At 44.9% G+C, this 15,000-nt stretch overlaps 2 protein-coding genes across 2 annotated transcripts in view; one reads left to right on the top strand and one right to left on the bottom strand.

The window, feature by feature from the left end:
• The window catches only part of LOC143293343 (uncharacterized), a 29,432-nt gene that overhangs the window by 6,712 nt on the left and 7,720 nt on the right, over positions 1-15,000 (bottom strand). The gene's annotated exons all lie outside the window — the stretch shown is intronic.
• Positions 13,256-15,000, top strand: part of LOC143293903 (uncharacterized) — a 4,125-nt gene continuing 2,380 nt past the window's right edge. Inside the window, exons 1-2 of the mRNA XM_076605259.1 lie at positions 13,256-13,391; positions 14,920-15,000. The exon at positions 14,920-15,000 is cut by the window's right edge and continues 4 nt beyond it. Coding sequence (XP_076461374.1) covers positions 14,947-15,000 — 54 coding nt within the window. The 5' untranslated portion in view covers positions 13,256-13,391; positions 14,920-14,946. The remainder of the gene's footprint in view (positions 13,392-14,919) is intronic.

The following is a 15,000-nucleotide window of genomic DNA, read 5'->3' as shown; positions in this document are numbered from 1 at the left end:
CTGGTTTCTGATTAGTCAGTAGTAGAGAAGGAAAACAGCTGGTGAGTAGCTTCCCAATTTTTTTTTTTTTTTTTTTTTTTTTTTTTTTTTTTTTTTTTTTACAAGAGGGCAAAAAGAGCTGCGAAACAATGGCGGTGGTGTGGGGTGGGTGGGTGGGTGGTGGAGGTGGGGGATATCTATGACTGTTAACTCTCTCCATACGAACGGCGAAAGAGACGACGTTAACAGCGTTTCACCCCAATTACCACCATCAAAATATTGCAGGCGGAAGGCTCTTATACTGAAGAGGTGAATGTTGACAAAGAATACCACAATTCTGACGACAGAAGCTAAAGGCTGGGTCATTGAGACATCCACTGGACATCCGAGGGGTCTGTGTAGAGGAGAAGAGAGGGCTGGCCGTACTGAGTGAGTTAAAACAGCACAGGGGTATTTATAATCGGCGGTAAAAACGGAGCTGTCTGTGAAGCTCCGCGGAGTGTTCGGTCAACTGCAGAACCATTCCCAGCCCATGAATGGCGGAAGTGAATGGAGGGAGGGAGGCAGGGGAAAAGGAGGTGTTGACAGTGGAAGGGAATTAAATCTGTATTGGAACTTAAAAGCACACTGTTAGGAGTTCCTTCCCCTGGATCGTGTGGGAGGGGAAAATACGGAGTCGTTCGCAAAACCAGGTTTGACACAGCGGCCTTTATACTAGGCGAGGTTTAAGATAGTCAAACACGTAGAAATCCAGCTAAGACAGAGGAGTGAATATGGGAATCGCAGCCTACCAGCGAAGAACGAAAGAAAGAACGAAGAAGGAATTATTATTATTAATGTCTTTTTTTTTCTTTTCTTTTTTTCTTTTTTTTTTACAATGGTACATGGTGTGAATTTCTTGTTGTTTTTGTTGTTGCATATTTGTCTACATGTAAAAGATTTTTTTTTTTAATGTTGATAATTTAAAAAAAATAAGAACGAAAGAAAGATGGGATGAAACAAAGAAAGAAGGAGAAGAAGAAGAATCACTTCAACTTGGCGATTAACACCCACATGGCGATTTTTGTTTAATTGTTTGTTTGTGGGTTGTTTTTTTGTTGTTTTTGTTGTTGTTGTTGTTTTGTTTGTTTGTTACTTGTTTATATGTCTTTCTTATGATATACCATTCAAATTTCTTTTAAAAAGTGACAAACTACAAGGTCCTTTTTTTTTTTTTTTTCAAAAGAGACATCATTGCTCCATGCTTTGAAAGTAGCCACTTTTCGTGTTCACTTCAAATGAGTCAAGGGTAGTTAAAAAATCGAGGGAGAAAAAAATTCATTGCATACGAATGCGAGTATGCAAATGTGTGTGTGTGTGTGTGCGTGTGCGTGTGTGTGCGCGTGCGCGCGCGTGTGTGTGTGTGCGTGCGTGCGTGTGTGTGTGTGTGTGTGTGCTTGTGTGTGCTTGTGTGTGTGTGGGTGTGTGCGCGCGCGCGCGTGTATGCGTGTGTGTGTGTGTATGCGTTTGTGTGTGTGTGTGTGTGTGTGTGTGTGTGTGTGTGTTTGTGTGTGTGTGTGCGTGTGTGTGAATACATGTATTTTTGTGTTTTATTTGAAGTTTTTTTCATAAAATAAGAAAGAAAGAAAGAAAGATATAACAGTTTCTGAAAAAAAAATAGTTCCATCCCTACTTACGTTTCTTTTCTTTTTCTTTTTAGTTTTATTTTATCTTTGTGATATTGTTTTTACAAAGTAAAGATTTCTTATAGCATACTTCGCTCTTTTAGTGGGCTTTTACACATTTTCTCGGTTTGAAATTTTGCACTCATTTACTGCCACTTCAGTAGGCCTACAATTTACATAAACACACCAACATGTCGTCTTTTTTCTTGTTTGGCAATCTCTTCTGAGAGACAAGGGAACAGGAGCGTTTTATCCTGCGAGCGAAAATAAATGACATGTTTTGAACTTTGTGGCTATGAAAATTACATTTTTTTTTCTCTCGTCGCATTCACGTGCATATGCAGATCAGTCTAGCTTGAACGAGGGCACAAGCACATATAATATTATGATGGCACACAGGATGTGGCTGACTGTACATGCTGCAAACAAGCGGAGAATGGGGGGAAAAAAAATGACCTTGTTTTGTCCTTCTGTTCTGTGGGCGGCCTCCGACCCTTCTGTGTGTGTGTGTGTGTGTGTGTGTGTGTGTGTGTGTGTGTGTGTGTGTGTGTGTGTGTGTGTGTGTCTGTCTGTCTGTCTATTTGTCTGTCTGGTTGTGTATGTGAATGAGTATGTGTGTGAGCGTATGTGTTTGTCTCTTTCTTCGCGCGCGCGCACACACACACACACACACAGGCATACAGCCACAGCCACAACCACACACACACACACACACACACACACACACACACACACACACACACACACACACACACACACACACACACACACACACACACACACACACCACTCCCCTATAAAAAAAAAAATAATAATAAAAAAGAAGACAAAAACAAAGAAAAAAATAAAGGATACGTCCATTCGTTATACGCACTTTTTTTTTTCTTTTTTTTTATGTCAGCTCCCTCAAAAGAAAGACTTCTTTGTCTTCCGGAATGAAATATATTTCTCTGCGTCTCGTAAAGTCAGTTTGGAGGTCTTCCACCATTTGGTATTCTGTTCATTTTCCATTTATTGTCGTTGTTGTTGTTGTTGTTGTTGTTCTTGTTGCTGTTTTACCGTTGTTTAGCACACACAGAGAGAGAGAGAGAGAGAGAGAGAGAGAGAGAGACAGAGACAGAGACAGAAAGACAGAGACAGAGAGAGACAGAGAGGAGCATTGGAAGAGTGTGAGGGGGTAGATATTTTTTTTTAGTTTAGTTTTGTTTCCTGGTTGTTGTTGTGATTGTTGTTGTTGTTGCTGTTGGTGGTGGTGGTGGTGGTGGTGGTGGTGTTTATGGGTTGAGAGGGTAGGGAGAACAGAGGCAAGAGTTGTTGTTGTTGTTGTTGTTACACAGGCATAGAAACCAAAGAGAGGAGAGGTAGGGGAAGGGGTTGACAGGGTAGAGAGAGAGAGAGAGGAGAGAATGGAGTTGTTCTTGTTGTTGCTGTTGTTGAGAGAGAGGGAGATAGAGAGGGGGAGACAGAGAGAGAGGGGGGAGGACAGAGAGAGAGGGGAGAGACAGAGAGAGAGGGGGGGGGACAGAGAGAGAGGGGGGGACAGAGAGAGAGGGGAGATAGAGAGAGGGGAGAGAGAGAGAGTGGGAGATAGAGAGAGAGGGGCAGATAGAGAGAGGGGGAGAGAGAGGGGAGAGACAAAGAGAGGAGGGAGACAGAGAGAGAGGGAGATAGAGAGAGAGGGGAGATAGAGAGAGGGGGAGAGAGAGAGAGAGGGGAGATAGAGAGGGAGAGAGACAGGGGAGATAGAGAGAGGGGGAGACACAGAGAGAGGGGGAGACAGAGAGAGGGGGAGACAGAGAGAGGGGGGAGATAGAGAGAGGGGGGAGATAGAGAGGGGGGAGACACAGAGAGAGGGGGATGGGAGGTCCCTCACGTCCAAGGTATAGCTCCGACTTTGGGAAAAAAACAGAAGAACAACGAACACACCAGTGTTCGTCAGCAATTCATCCATGTCCAAATGAAAATCATAATTATCCCCCCCCCCTCCCCCCCCCCACGCGGGAAAGCTTTTATTTTTGCCGCTTTGACGTACGAAGTTGCGTGTCCTAGAAGGGTTCGCTTGAAATACGAGTCAGGGAGTCACAAATACAGCAAAACAAAGCTGTCCAATTTGTGAATATAATTATGGCAGAATTAAACCGTTCTCGTGGTGTCCTTGTAGTCCTCAGCATTGAGGATCCTCCCACATCTCCCTACAAGAAGCAATAGCGTTGTTGTTTAAAGAGGATCTCCCCACATCTCCCTACAAGAAGCAATAGCGTTGTTGTTTAAAGAGGATCTCCCCACATCTCCCTACAAGAAGCAATAGCGTTGTTGTTTAAAGAGGATCTCCCCACATCTCCCTACAAGAAGCAATAGCGTTGTTGTTTAAAGAGGCTGTGTCTACCACCTTTCGTTCGTTTATTTATTTATAGTCTGTTCATCTAAGATGATGATATTAGACTGAGGGTCTCCCACCTCTCCCTACAAGGAGCAACAACGTTGTTGTTTAAAGAGGATCCCCCAACCTGTCCCTACAAGGAGCAACAACGCTGTTGTTTAAAGAGGCTCTTTCCAATGTTTGTTGAACTGAAGATGAAGGCGGACGAAGAAGAAGAAAAAGGAAGGAAGAACTATGATGATGATGATGATGACGATGATGATGATCAAACTTGGGAGAAAGGGCGAGAGCGGGATTCAAACCCAGACCCTCACGGACTCTCTGTATCGTCAGGCGAGCGTCTTAGCCATTATGCCACCTTCGTCCTGAGAGTAAGGATAACAAAATATGAGGGGGGGGGGGGGGGGGGGGGGGGGGGGCGTTAACAGACAGACAGAGACAGAGAAACAGAGACAGAGACAGAGAGACAGATTGATGGACAGAGAAAGAGAGAACTCCGCACAAATATTTGGTTTAACTCTCTCCATACGAACGGCGAAAGAGACGACGTTAACAGCGTTTCATCCCAATTACCATCATCAAAATATTGCAAGCGGAAGGCTCTTATACTGAAGACGTGAATGTTGACAAAGAATACCACAGATCTGACGACGGAAGCTAAAGGTTGGGTCATTCAGACACCCACTGGACATCCGAGGGGTCTGTGTAGAGGAAAAGAGAGGACTGGCCGTACTGAGTGAGTTAAACATTTTTAATATCAAGAAAGAAGGTGACATACAGCGTTCAATTAAGAAAACTTGAGCAACAACAAGCCTGAGCTTATATCGTGGTCGTTCATGTGTAACAAACAATACACAAACGCAATGGCGAAAATACACACATTATTTGATAATGAAAAGAAAGTTGAAGTGCAAGACAAAACTAAACTAAACAAGAAAAACAACAACAAAAAACACACACACAAAACCAAACAAACTGCTATTACCGCAACTACCACTGACAACAACAACAAACACGAACTGTGCACGAACATTTGAATGACTTTCAGGTTCTATGGCCTTTGTCACAGGGTGAGATAGTAACAATGTTGTAATAATGCCGACAGACTTTACAACAAACGATGGGGTGACACCAGCAAACAGTGGAGACAGACCTCAGACATGTCGACAGACGATGGGGTGACACCAGCAAACAGTGGAGAGAGAGAGAGAGAGAGAGAGAGAGAGAGAGAGAGACCTCAGACATGTTGACAGACAATGGGCTGACACCAGCAAACAGTGGAGACAGGCCTCAGACATGTCGACAGACGATGGGGTGACACCAGCAAACAGTGGAGAGAGACCTCAGACATGTCGACAGACGATGGGGTGACACCAGCAAACAGTGGAGAGAGACCTCAGACATGTCGACAGACGATGGGGTGACACCAGCAAACAGTGGAGACAGACCTCAGACATGTCGACAGACGATGGGGTGACACCAGCAAACAGTGGAGAGAGAGAGAGAGACCTCAGACATGTCGACAGACGATGGGGTGACACCAGCAAACAGTGGAGAGAGACCTCAGACATGTCGACAGACGATGGGGTGACACCAGCAAACAGTGGAGACAGACCTCAGACATTCGACAGACGATGGGGTGACACCAGCAAACAGTGGAGAGAGACCTCAGACATGTCGACAGACGATGGTGTGACACCGGCAAACAGTGGAGACAGACCTCAGACATGTCGACAGACGATGGGGTGACACCAGCAAACAGTGGAGACAGACCTCAGACATGTCGACAGACGATGGGGTGACACCAGCAAACAGTGGAGACAGACCTCAGACATGTCGACAGACGATGGGGTGACACCAGCAAACAGTGGAGAGAGACCTCAGACATGTCGACAGACGATGGGGTGACACCAGCAAACAGTGGAGACACACCTCAGACATGTCGACATGACACCCGCAAACTGGCTGAGGACCGTGGTCTATGGAGAGTCTTGTCTGCCTCAGGCGTCCAACGACACTGGACCATTTAAAGGATTTGTCATGGACCAAAGAAATCCCATTGAATTTCATTTAATATTGGCACAGGAAGATACAGAATATTCAAACATAAGAGAGAGAGAGAGAAAAAAAAACACACCCGACTATTCAGAAATCAATTCGTCATGCATCTGGATCATATCTGGATTCACTCTCCTACACAAACACAGAAACGAACGGACAGACAGACAGAGACAAAGCCATAGAGACAGAGACATACAAACTAACAACCAAACAAATGTACGTGACTGTTGATCCCACGGAAGAGTCATGAGCTACGTCACAATTGATCAATGGTTATTCTTCACCCTGTGTCAGGTTAGATGTTTCGTCATGTGTGTGTGTGTGTGTGTGTGTGTGTGTGTGTGTGTGAGTGAGTGTGAGTGTGTGTGTGTGTGTGTGTGTGTGTGTTCAGGGATAGGAGGGATAAAGAGAGGTGGGTGCGGGACAGGTGTACTATGAAAAAAAAAAAAATCTGTCTCTGAAGAATTAATAGCTTATTGAAGAATGAAGGAAGTATTTCAACAAGTAAGATGAATTACCCCCCCCCCCCCCCCCCTTCTCTCTCTCTCTCTCTCTCTCTCTCGCTCGCTCGCTCACTCTCTCTTTCTATGTATGTGTGTGTGTGTGCGTACGTGTGCGTGTCGAGTGTGTCTTTGTGCGTGTGCATTTGAGTGTGTGTGTGTGTGTGTGTGTGTGTGTGTGTATTTGAATGTGTGTGTGAGTGTGTCTGTCTGTCTGTCTGTCTGTTTTTGTGCGTGTCTATGTGCCTGTGTATGTGTCTGCGGTTTCTGTGGGGTTTTTTTGGTTTTTATTAATTTTTTTTTTCCAGTGTATGCGAAGGTGAAGATCGAAAGAACAACAATAACCTTCGTTAACGTCATAAGATTATGCCAATGCTTAGCAGCAGTCGAGGGTTCGTCGAGCAATTGCGTCACAGAATGACCGTGACCCTTGACAACGTCAGAGCACGCTTACATGCAGTCACGTGTCGCATGCTGAAGGGAGGTAACACGCTCTAACGCTCACAAGGATGTTGCCTTTTCTATCTGCGCACAAGAACGAAAATTAAAAAAAAATAATGTCCCTGTATTCGTTGGGTGTGTCGGGAAGGAAGGAAGGGAGGGAGAGGAGTGTGTGTGTGTGTGTGTGTGTGTGTGTGTGTGTGTGTGTGTGTGTGTGTGTGTGTGTGATGAAAAATACTAATAACTATAACAACAACAACGATTTATAGCAAAAAACAAAACAAAAACAAAGCAAAACAAAACACAAAAAGGCGTTTAGATCCGTTACTGCATCACGAGCAACAAAGATTATACGCATTTGCATTAAAAACAAGAGAGGCAAGGCCTTCAAGACTCACTTGTGATACACTTTTTAAAAAAGTGTAATCGTTAAAATGTGTTCTGAATTTGTTATTATAAAGCTTCGCGTTTAAAAAATTAAAAAAAATATTTTTAAAAAAGTCCTAACCAGATTCGAACCCCGCGTGTTCGGGTGAGAAGAAACTGCCTTATCCATTACACTATCGTGGCTCCTTTTGACACAAGTGAGTCAAAAAAGGGTAGAAAGAATCACAAGTAACGAAACATAATACACAGTAAAAAAGGGATTTTTTTTTACAGGTAGAAAAAAAATAAATAAATATAATACTCCGAATACAAAACATGCAGACGAATGAAACCAACACAACACAACGTCGGTTATGTTTCGTTTCATGAGATCTGCAAAATGTGGGATGAGAAGAGAAGGGAAATATTAACCCCTTGACAACTGAATCTTGGTGAAATGCCATCATCAGTATGGCGTGATTTTGAAAGGTAACTGTTTCTACTTTGTTGCGCACTTTTCGTTTTGCTGAACACACACACACACACACACACACACACACACGCACGCACGCACGCACGAATTAGTTCTTTTGGCGATCTGAGCGTCTGTCTTGATACTCATCCATGTACTGCGCGCGCGTGTGTGTTTGTGTCAACGCGTGCGTGCGTGCGTGCGTGCGTGTGTGTGCATACGTTTCTACATCACACAGAGAGCCTGGCTGCACAGACAAAACGGGTACACCGGTAGGTGAAGCAGGGCACTGAACCAATCTCTCCAGACCAAACAGCAGGCCAGTCTGGAGTGGACCAGTCACACCTGCTCCAAACAGCACATTCGTCAGCAGCAGTAAAGGGGTTAAACCTCTCTAACGTCATGGCCGCCAGTGTCACGTGGCACGTGTGGTCCCTCATTTGTGTGTGTATATATATATATATGTGTGTGTGTGTGTGTGTGTGTGTGTGTGTGTGTGTGTGTGTGTGTGTGTGTGTGTGTGTGTGTGACCTGGAAAGCAGTGTGGTCATTCACCCTGGCGTCATGACCTGTGACCTTAGTACACTTAAATTGGTGTGTGTGTGTGTGTGTGTGTGTGTGTGTGTGTGTGTGTGTGTGTGTGTGTGTGTGTGTGTGTGTGTGTGCCTTTGTCTGTGAGTCTGTGTGTCTGTGTGTCAGTCCCTCCCCCCCTCTCTCTCTCTCTCTCTCTCGCTCGCTCACTCCCCCAACCCCCACGTGACTTAAAACACCATCACAAATTCCTGCTCACATGCCATAACTAATAGTAACATTTATTTATTTGTTTTGGGGGACAGCAAATGAAATACCTAACATCAACCACCACCACCCCAACCCCCCCCCCCCTCCCCCCCCACACACACACAAAAAAAACAAAAAAAACCCAACAATTATTTACTTCACCAACATTATCCATGCCTCCCACTTAATTCAAACCTCACCTCACCTTCTGTTTTATGACTCGCCATTACAGACTGTTGGCGGAATAGATTTGTTATGACCAGTTCTTTCTGCCCCGCAAAACAGACTGAGATGGTAAAGGTGATGGTAGCACATTTGTACCTGTCAGACAATTACACTTCTCACGAGCGAGCGAGCGAGCGAGCGCGTGCGTGTGTGACTGTATGCACGTTGTCAGTTTTGTTGGTCTGTTCTATAGGAGGAGGGGTTGAGATGGAATTTGGGGGTGGGGGTGGGGGTGTGAGGGATGGAGGGGGTGAGGAGGTGTGGGGGGTGGGGGAAAGGTCGAACAGGGTGTAGGTGGGGATTACCAGAATAGTAGTACTGCTGGAGTCACCGACCTTTGTATTGCCATGTGATGTTTTCTGATTTATTTGTTCCTCTCCCTCCTCCTCCTACTCCTCCTCCACCACCGCCGCCACCACTACCTCCTCCTCCTCCTTCCTCCTCCTCCTCTTCTTCTTCTTCTCCTCCTCCTCCTCCTTCTTCTTCTTCTTCTTCTTCTTCTCCTCCTCCTCCTTCTTCTCTAAAAGTGCCACTTTGACTGTGACTATGATTGTCTGTGACTGCATTTGTCTGTCTGTAACTGTGTCTCTGACTCTGTGACTGTGACTGTCCTGGACTATGTGACTGTCGCCATCCCTACACCTCCCTCACCTCCTTCACGCACCCCCAACAACACTACACCTCCCACCTTACCCTGCCACAAATCCCAAAGCCTCAACTCACCCAAGCAACCGCTATTCCGTCCCCTCCACTACGTATCCTAAACCCTACCTACCCTCCACTTCCCCTCTGATCCACGACCTACCCACCCAATTTCCCTGTTCTACCCACAACCTACCTACACTATACCCCAGCTCTACCCACAACCTACCTACACTATACCCCACCTCTACCCACAACCTACCTACACTATACCCCAGCTCTACCCACAACCTACCTACACTATACCCCACCTCTACCCACACCCTACCTACACTATACCCCAGCTCTACCCACAACCTACCTACACTATACTCCAGCTCTACCCACAACCTACCTACACTATACTCCAGCTCTACCCACAACCTACCTACACTATACCCCAGTTCTACCCACAATCTACCAACACTATACCCCACCTCTACCTACAACCTACCTACACTATACCCCACCTCTACCCACAACCTACCTACACTATACCCCTGCTCTACCCACACCCTACCTACACTATACTCCAGCTCTACCCACACCCTACCTACACTATACCCCAGCTCTACCCACAACCTACCTACACTATACCCCACCTCTACCCACACCCTACCTACACTATACCCCAGCTCTACCCACAACCTACCTACCTACACTATACTCCAGCTCTACCCACAACCTACCTACACTATACCCCACCTCTACCCACACCCTACCTACACTATACCCCAGCTCTACCCACAACCTACCTACACTATACTCCAGCTCTACCAACAGCTATTCTAAACCCCCATCCTACCTTACACCCCCATTCTATCCCCAACAGACCTACCCTAACCTCCTGTTCTATCCACAACTTACTTACCATGAGCTCCTGTTCTATCCACAACCTATAAATAGTTAAATGAAATGTTCGTGCTTTTTGCCACAGCAAGAACATTCGAACTGCAATGCATTAAATGAAAACAGGGAAATATGAAGAAGAAGAACATTGATTGAATTGATTGATTGAATCTTTAATGGGTAAAGAATTAGGCACAGTAATGGCCTTTTTTACAATTCTGCCCATTTAACGACACAAAACATAAAAATAAAGAAATAAATTTATATAAAATAAAATAATAAGAACGACGAATAAGAATAGTAACTGGAATAGTCTATTAAAGGTAACAAAGCGATGAGAAACACACACACACACACACACACACACACACACACACACACACACACACACACACACACACACACACACACACACACACACACACACACACACACACATTCGTCTAATATCACTTACAGTGAAAAGACGTTAAACTAAAGAATGAACGAACGAACACACACACACACACACACACACACACACACACACACACACACACACACACACACAATTATAAAACAAGCAAACAAAGACAAACGTACACATTCACGCCCACACACTCAAACACACACAAACACACACACACACTTACTGTTAACACATACACATACATTCGATTTTTCATTCATCATGGCATGGCAGCTAGTGGACTGAGTACAAGCAAGCATTTGCAAAAGACCGCGAATAGGTTAATCAAATGTATCGAATAGAAATATTCTTATGTTAGTTTTAAAGAGAGGTATGGCTGGAATTTGACGACATGTCTTTGGAAGCATGTTCCATTCTATGCTTCCATTAAATGAGAGACTCATCTAAAATAAATCAATTTTAGGCTTTGGGACAATAGCTCTGTCTGATTTGCGTTGGAACTGGAAACAAAATAATGATTTTAAATATTGTGGGCATGCATTATGAACAATTTTATGCATAAGAATCAATGTGTTATATCTAATAAGTAGATGAACAGGTAATATTTGAAGTTCTTTGTACATATTGTGCACAGATCCGTCTGTGGTATTTACATGCTTAATCATCTTAATGAAGAAGAAGAAGAAAGCAAGAAAGGCAAAAAAATCTGCAACAAATAGGAAGCACACCCTGGATGTCATTCATCTCCGAACCAGCCTCCATTATCATCCAACAACAGCAGCAGCATCGGCAGCAGCTGTGATCACAGCAACAGCAGCAGAACACAAGTAGTCGCAGCAACAGCAGCGCACATACATATTGTATTTGTATTTGTATTGCTTTTTATCACAACAGATTTCTCTGTGTGAAATTTGGGCTGCTCTCCTCTTGGAGAGCGCGTCGCTACACTACAGCGCCAACTATTTTTTTGGTATTTTTTCCTGCGTGCAGTTTTATTTGTTTATCCTATCGAAATGGATTTTTCTACAGAATTTTGCCAAGGACAACCCTTTTGTTGCCGTGGGTTCTTTTACGTGCGTTAAGTGCATGCTGCACACGGGACCTCGGTTTATCGTCTCATCCGAATGACTAGCGTCCAGACCATCCCTCAAGGTCTAGTAGAGGGGGAGAAAATATCGGCGGCTGAGCCGTGATTCGAACCAGCGCGTTCAGATTCTCTCGCTTCCTAGGTGGACGCGTTACCTCCAGGCCATCACTGCACATGTTACAAATAGATACACACAAACTTTAGATCCATTCCAATTCTCTCCATACCAATTCTCTCCATAACAATTCTCTCACGGACGAAGACAAATTCACCTTCCTCTTTTTTTTCTTTTTTTTCCCCGCCCCCTTCATCAATGGTGACGTGAATTACTGCCCTTCCACTGACTAGGAGAAGACTGGTGGTGGTTGATACCTTTTTTTGTGGTCTCCTCAGTGGAACACAGATCATGTGGCGAGGAGTCAACCTGCCAGTGAAGCTGTCAGCTCCAGACTTTGACATGTGAGGGGTGGGTGATACATAGCTGTAAGTAGTCACCCATCAGTCATGGTTAAACGTGTACTGAATGGCGATGGGTGATGTCATGCGTGATAGATGATGTTTCGCGTGTGGGTATAAGGGTGGGTGGGGGGTTTACTGCGTTTTTTGGTTGTTTTTTCTGTCCACCCCCTATTCTCTCCCTCTCTACAAACACACACACACACACACTCACACACACACACACACACACACACACACACACACACACACACACACACACACACAGACACAGACACAAACACACACTACGGGCTAATTCTGTTCATGTATTATTTAGTCAGGCTTCGGTCACGCAAGCACACACGCACGCACGCACGCACACACACACACACACACACACACACACACACACACACACACACACACACACACACACAATGCATACATAACACTAAGGACTTTCCTCAATATTCGCTGATTCCATAGACTTTGGTAAAATTCTTTAATTAAGCTAAACAAACGCAGCGTTACAAAGGTCGTTCATATAACCCAGCCCAACGGAGGGACGAAAACACATGTGGCGAGAACCCCCAAAGGAATCCATGAAACAAAAGACAAAGCTGGAGCTTGCCTCTTTAACTAACCAGTGTTATTGTTTTGTAGAGCATTCTTGCATTCCGACCAAGTCCCCCCCCCACACACACACACCCCATCCCACCCCTCCCCAAAAAAGTAATGCGTGTTAACGTGCTCGTGTCTGTTTTTGTTATTGTCATGGGATGACTTGTGGCTGGTAGGAGAGAGGGGGTATGAAGGAGGGGGGGGGGAAGAGGAAGGGGGGGACGTTAGTTGGGTGATGGTGGTGGGTGAGTGGGGGGGGGGCGGATTGGAGGGAGGGGTACTGTCACCCAGTCTTTATAAACTGCGAGCAAAACAAGTGCTGAGTATTTCCGACTTGGCGGTATTTGTCACATGTTGACCACGACTCGACAGCAGCCTTCGCCAGACTTGGCTTGCATCGCTACTGCTGTTCGTCTTTGGCACGAAGTCTTTTGAGGTGTGAGTATAAAGTGGTTTACTTTGTACTGTACTGTAGGCCCAACACTTGGCTTATATCACAGATTGACATAAGTTTACATTTGGGCCAACAGCAAAATGAGAGCTGTATTATCAATGGTTTCCCCAGTCAATGGGAAATCATTTACAGCTTGGTCTTTTGTGAAGGACTTTGACTCTCAAACTAGGAGGCAAAATTGCACTGGCTCTTAGTGCTGCAGCCTTGTGGGCTGGTTGGCCTTTGGCAACCATCCCAACGCCGACTGTCCTAAAACCCTCTTGGCCGAAAGAGTGGGGATGTAACTTGGGCAAGACAGTCTCCACTATAATCAAAGTCTTGCCCAAATAGTCGGAACAGCAGTTGCCTTCTCTGCTGTTCTGATGGTCATAGTCGGACACGACTGACAATCATAAAAAGTACTGTATGCTGGCTTGGTGACAGCAGGAAGAGCTCTTCTGATGCGAATGGGTGACTGGCACCAGGTGGGGGGAAGGGGGAGAAGGAGAGAATGGCTCAAAGGGTCCCGTTCTTTTTTCTTTCTTTTTTTTTTTTTATCTATGTCATTTTCATTTTCAGTCTCTGTGTGTGTGTGTGTGTGTGTGTGTGTGTGTGTGTGTGTGTGTGTGTGTGTGTGTGTGTGTGTGTGTGTGTGTGTGTGTGTGTGAATGAGTGAGTGAGTTTGTGAGTTTGTGTGTGTGTGAGAGAGAGAAAGAGAGAGAGAGAGAGAGAGAGAGAGTGTGTGTGTGTGTGTGTGTGTGTGTGAATGAGTGAGTGAGTTAGTGAGTCTGTTTGTGTTTGTGTGTGTGAGAGAGAGAGAGAGAGTGTGTGTGTCTGTGTGTGTGTGTGTGTGTGCGTGTGTGTTTCTCTCTCTCTCTCTCTCTCTCTCTCTCTCTGTCTCTCCCTCCCCCCCTCTCTCTCTCTCTCTCTCTCTCTCTCTCTCTGTTGTTTCAGACTTAACTAATCATTATCTACCACGCATTTCAAACAATGTGATGAGGTGCGATTAACCCCTTTACTGCAGACGAGTACGCTGGTTAGTGAAGAGCTTTTGCCTCAGAGGGATCAGACGCAGCTGACAGGTCAGGATGACAGACACCATTCTCTATTTTGACTTCCTCTGGGGACTAAATTACTTTTGTTCAGCTAAATCAATCACACGCCCCACTTTCAAAACGCAACAAGAAGTCGTTCTTTTTTTTTTTCAAAATCACAACCCTACTGACTTAATTTTACTTCGGTTCAATTATCGAGGGGTTAATTTCAATATGCAACCGAATACCTGTTTTGCTCTTGTTATTCTTGGTGAGTAGTTGTTTGCTAAGTATTTAGACCCCAAAACAGAAAGTAGAATATTAAGACTTCCTGTATTTAGACCCCAAAACAGGAAGTAGAATATTAAGACTTCCTGTAACTTTTTTTCATGAAAAGAGAGACTTATAGAGAGACTGTCAGAGACAGAAAGAGACAGATAGAAAGGAACAGTGCGAACCATAATTATCATCTGAATTCTAATTTTTTTTGTGATTTCAGCTCGACTACCACCCACATTCACTCACGATGAAGCCGTGCATTGTTATCTCCCTTGTTCTCCTCGGCGCATGCGCCCTCGTG

This window comes from Babylonia areolata, chromosome 19, assembly GCF_041734735.1.
Source record: "Babylonia areolata isolate BAREFJ2019XMU chromosome 19, ASM4173473v1, whole genome shotgun sequence".
Lineage (NCBI taxonomy): Eukaryota > Metazoa > Mollusca > Gastropoda > Neogastropoda > Buccinidae > Babylonia > Babylonia areolata.
The sequence above is the reverse complement of the archived record's forward strand: the minus strand, read 5'-3'. Positions and strand labels throughout refer to the sequence as shown.